The sequence below is a fragment of the Daktulosphaira vitifoliae genome, unplaced genomic scaffold (assembly GCF_025091365.1).
Source record: "Daktulosphaira vitifoliae isolate Bord-2020 unplaced genomic scaffold, ASM2509136v1 Scaffold_3, whole genome shotgun sequence".
NCBI classification, from domain to species: Eukaryota; Metazoa; Arthropoda; class Insecta; order Hemiptera; family Phylloxeridae; genus Daktulosphaira; species Daktulosphaira vitifoliae.
The window spans coordinates 24,710,703-24,714,087 of NW_026099574.1; the positions used below are offsets into that span (position 1 = coordinate 24,710,703).

The following is a 3,385-nucleotide window of genomic DNA, read 5'->3' on the forward strand; positions in this document are numbered from 1 at the left end:
AATAACAAAATATTACATTACTATGAAGTATATTTAACGATTTTTAACCTTTTACACATTCCCTTAAACAGTGCCATTAAGTAAAAACCGAATATATAATAGTCACTTTTTATTACAAAATAAATTAAAAATAACACATCTTGTTATCGTATTTAATGACACCTACTAGAACATCATAGAATTATTTTACAAACACTTAACGACTGTTACATTGCATTTCTCATGTCACATTTGAATCCAGTCATCTATATAATTGTGTTTAATGGGAATTATAATCAATTTATTATCGTCAATAGAGCTAAAATGTCAAAGGGCTAATCAAAATAAATCATTTATTTTCATAATGTATAATATTAAGTAAAATCAAGTACATATAATGAAAACTTGCAACTTAAATAATTTAACTTTAATAAACATTCTTTTGTTAACTCATATTTTCAATCAAATTAAAATTAACAAAAATAAATAAATTAAAATTCTTACTTAATATAACACTAACTCAAAATTCATATGATATTATGATATATAACAATAACTCATTTTAATAAAATAGTACAACTTTTTACTATCAAAATTGAAAAATAATTTTTATTTGTATATTAATAATTATAATTATTAAAGATAAAACTGAACACACAAAATAAAAAAATATTACTATAATAGTTTTATTTTAATGAATGCTTTTTAGATCACATGTCTAATAAATTTTAAATTAACAAAAAATTCCTTTTTTGGTTTAAATTTATTATATTTAAGAATTTATTTTAAATCGAAAACAAACAAATTATCAATAGCTTTTTTAAGATTTTTCTTAACGTTTTCATTTTTTATACAGTTTAATCTTTTTGTAACCGTACGCCCGTAAATGTCATCGTCATTATCTTTTGAAAAATCATTTGTAATAATCGATATAGATTTTAATGGAATAAAATATTTTAACAAAACGTGTTCTAATGTGACTTCGTGTTCAAAGTAAGCATCAGAATCACTATAAAATTCAATATGACAAATTTCACAAAAATACGGCACAGCGTTTAATTTAAAATTTCGTTCACATTGGCCAAATTTACCTGTAGACTCACAATAAAAAAAAACACTAGTATTTACAGGGTTAACATTAAAAGTTTTGTAAACAAAACTCATTAATTCAGTTAGCTTAAATTTTTCCAAAATATGCTTCGTGTCATTTGTATGGAACACTAATTGTTTACTAGCTCCTAATATTTGATTTGTAGTACCATAAAAAAGAGTATTACATATCTTACAACATTGATAAGTATAGTTATGAAAATTATAGCTATTTAACAGATGAGTTTTAGATAATACATGATTTTTCCATTCATTAAAATTTTCCATATATGATTTGCAAATTGCACAGATAAATAATATAATATTTGACGAGTTCTTCCCACACATATTTGGCTTACGTTTACAATTCTTAAAGTGATCTAACAGAGCTGTGTGACTTGAAGGCACATTTTTTAAACAAGTATTACATTGAGCTCGCTGATTTATGGCTGATGAAAACTGAGACCAAATAATTCGAGGTAATTTCCAATCTTTATTACTAATTTTAATATCCTTCAATAGAGACAGATGTTCAACAGATGATAAGTGCCACAAATACGTCTCTTCATTGCATATAAAGTTTGCGTTACAGCATTTACAGTAAAATGGTTCAGATTTCTTTTTCGAATTAGTACATGTTAAATCTAGATGTATTGGATCCTTATTAAATCTCTTGCATGGACCACAAAAGTATAAAGGCTTACTATTGTTCCATGATTTAACGTAAGCCATAAATTTACAAATAAAAGGTAAATTAGCATCATGGTTGTGTTTTTCTAGCATGTGGTCTTGTATAACATCGTCTGTATCATATAATATCAAGTCACATGGAAAACATTTGTATGTGTACAAAGTTTCTTCAGACAACTTACATTGATTCCAATGGGCTTTTGTTCCAACATGATTATATATCCAATGTTTAAATTTTGTTGTGGTCATCGAACAAGGTCCACATCTAAATTCTGTTTCAAGCGTCAGTTGAGCTGATAATAATGTACAAGTAGAAAAATGTTTTTCGATTTGTGATATTTTATTGTCAAGTACTCTGCTACAGAATACGCAGTAAACTTTATTTTTAACGCCGAAAGTTTTGAAAGTGTAATTTTTCACTGTTTGAATGGGAGGTTTTTCAATGATAAGAGTTGACACACTTCCAGTAGACATGATTTCAAGTTAATATTAAAAAGGCTGTTAAGGAATCAAATCAATGTTCTTGAAGATCTGAAATAAAAATATTATAAATTAATATTTCTGTATCTCCGATAAAACGATTTCATTACACGGTGACATGATTAGAGTACAAGTAATAAAAAATATGAAATGTAGGGATTGGATTTTTTTGAATTTTCGTTTATATTTAGCACAATTAAAATCATTCGCCATTAAGATACAAATTCGAGTATAATAACTAGTTTCAAAGCTATTAAATTTTTAGCCTATATTTGCATATTTAACAGTCTAGAACAAAAACTACATATTTTAATTTTTGCTAAAATTTCTATTAAATTATTGACTTTAAAATTGACACGACCGACCATCATTGACACCGGGTCATCGCAAGTGTACTAAAAATCATTTAAAAAAAAGAAAAATGTTACGGGGTTAGAATTGGCGACCCAAGACGTCGTAGAGTCAAACCTTACAATTATTATTCAGTTTCCCATACACTTATACATAGGAAAGAAGGGAATCATCAAAATACCATTCAATTTGTTTTTAAGTGAAATTATTATAAACGTTTTTAATACCTTATAATTGTAATAAGAATAATATCTTATTGTGTTACAGAGATATTAGTGATAAATAGAAAACTAATTACATTGTTACTTTTAAAAAATCTAGTTTTATTTTGAATGTCGAAAAATTTTTTTACCTCACGATGGATGGCAATTATTAACGCGATAATTTGATACATTAAGACATATAATTAAAAACAAGATAATAGATTTATTTTTTAATTAAATTCTATCTACAACAAATTTTTAATGTCTAGTTTTTTGTAAGTATTATGAAATTCAAAATTATAAAAACAATATTAATTTTATTTTTATAAAAAAAACATATGTATAATAATTACAAGTTAAAACGTTAAGTGATAAATAAATAATATAATAATAATAAGCTTACTTCTGAAAACTGTAAATAACTATAAATAATATTTATATAAATTATGTTTAGATGTAATTGGACTATATAAAACAACAATGCTTCTTGTTTCATTAAATAATGAAGAAATACTTATTTAACATTAAAAATGACCATGTCAATAATTGTTATTTTCTACTATGTAAGAAGAAGATTACCAATATTAATAAAC

At 24.6% G+C, this 3,385-nt stretch overlaps 1 protein-coding gene across 2 annotated transcripts in view; it reads right to left on the minus strand.

The window, feature by feature from the left end:
- Positions 1-686: 686 nt before the first annotated feature.
- LOC126902207 (uncharacterized) overlaps positions 687-3,385 on the minus strand; it is a 7,064-nt gene continuing 4,365 nt past the window's right edge. Inside the window, exons 1-2 of one of the 2 annotated variants that reach the window (XM_050679244.1) lie at positions 3,196-3,286; positions 687-2,289 (exon numbers count right to left, since the gene is read on the minus strand). In XM_050679244.1, coding sequence (XP_050535201.1) covers positions 760-2,232 — 1,473 coding nt within the window. In that variant the 5' untranslated portion in view covers positions 2,233-2,289; positions 3,196-3,286 and the 3' untranslated portion in view covers positions 687-759. Of the gene's footprint in view, positions 2,290-3,195; positions 3,287-3,385 lie in introns of those variants that run through there. The other variant, XM_050679243.1, reaches the window with a different exon arrangement.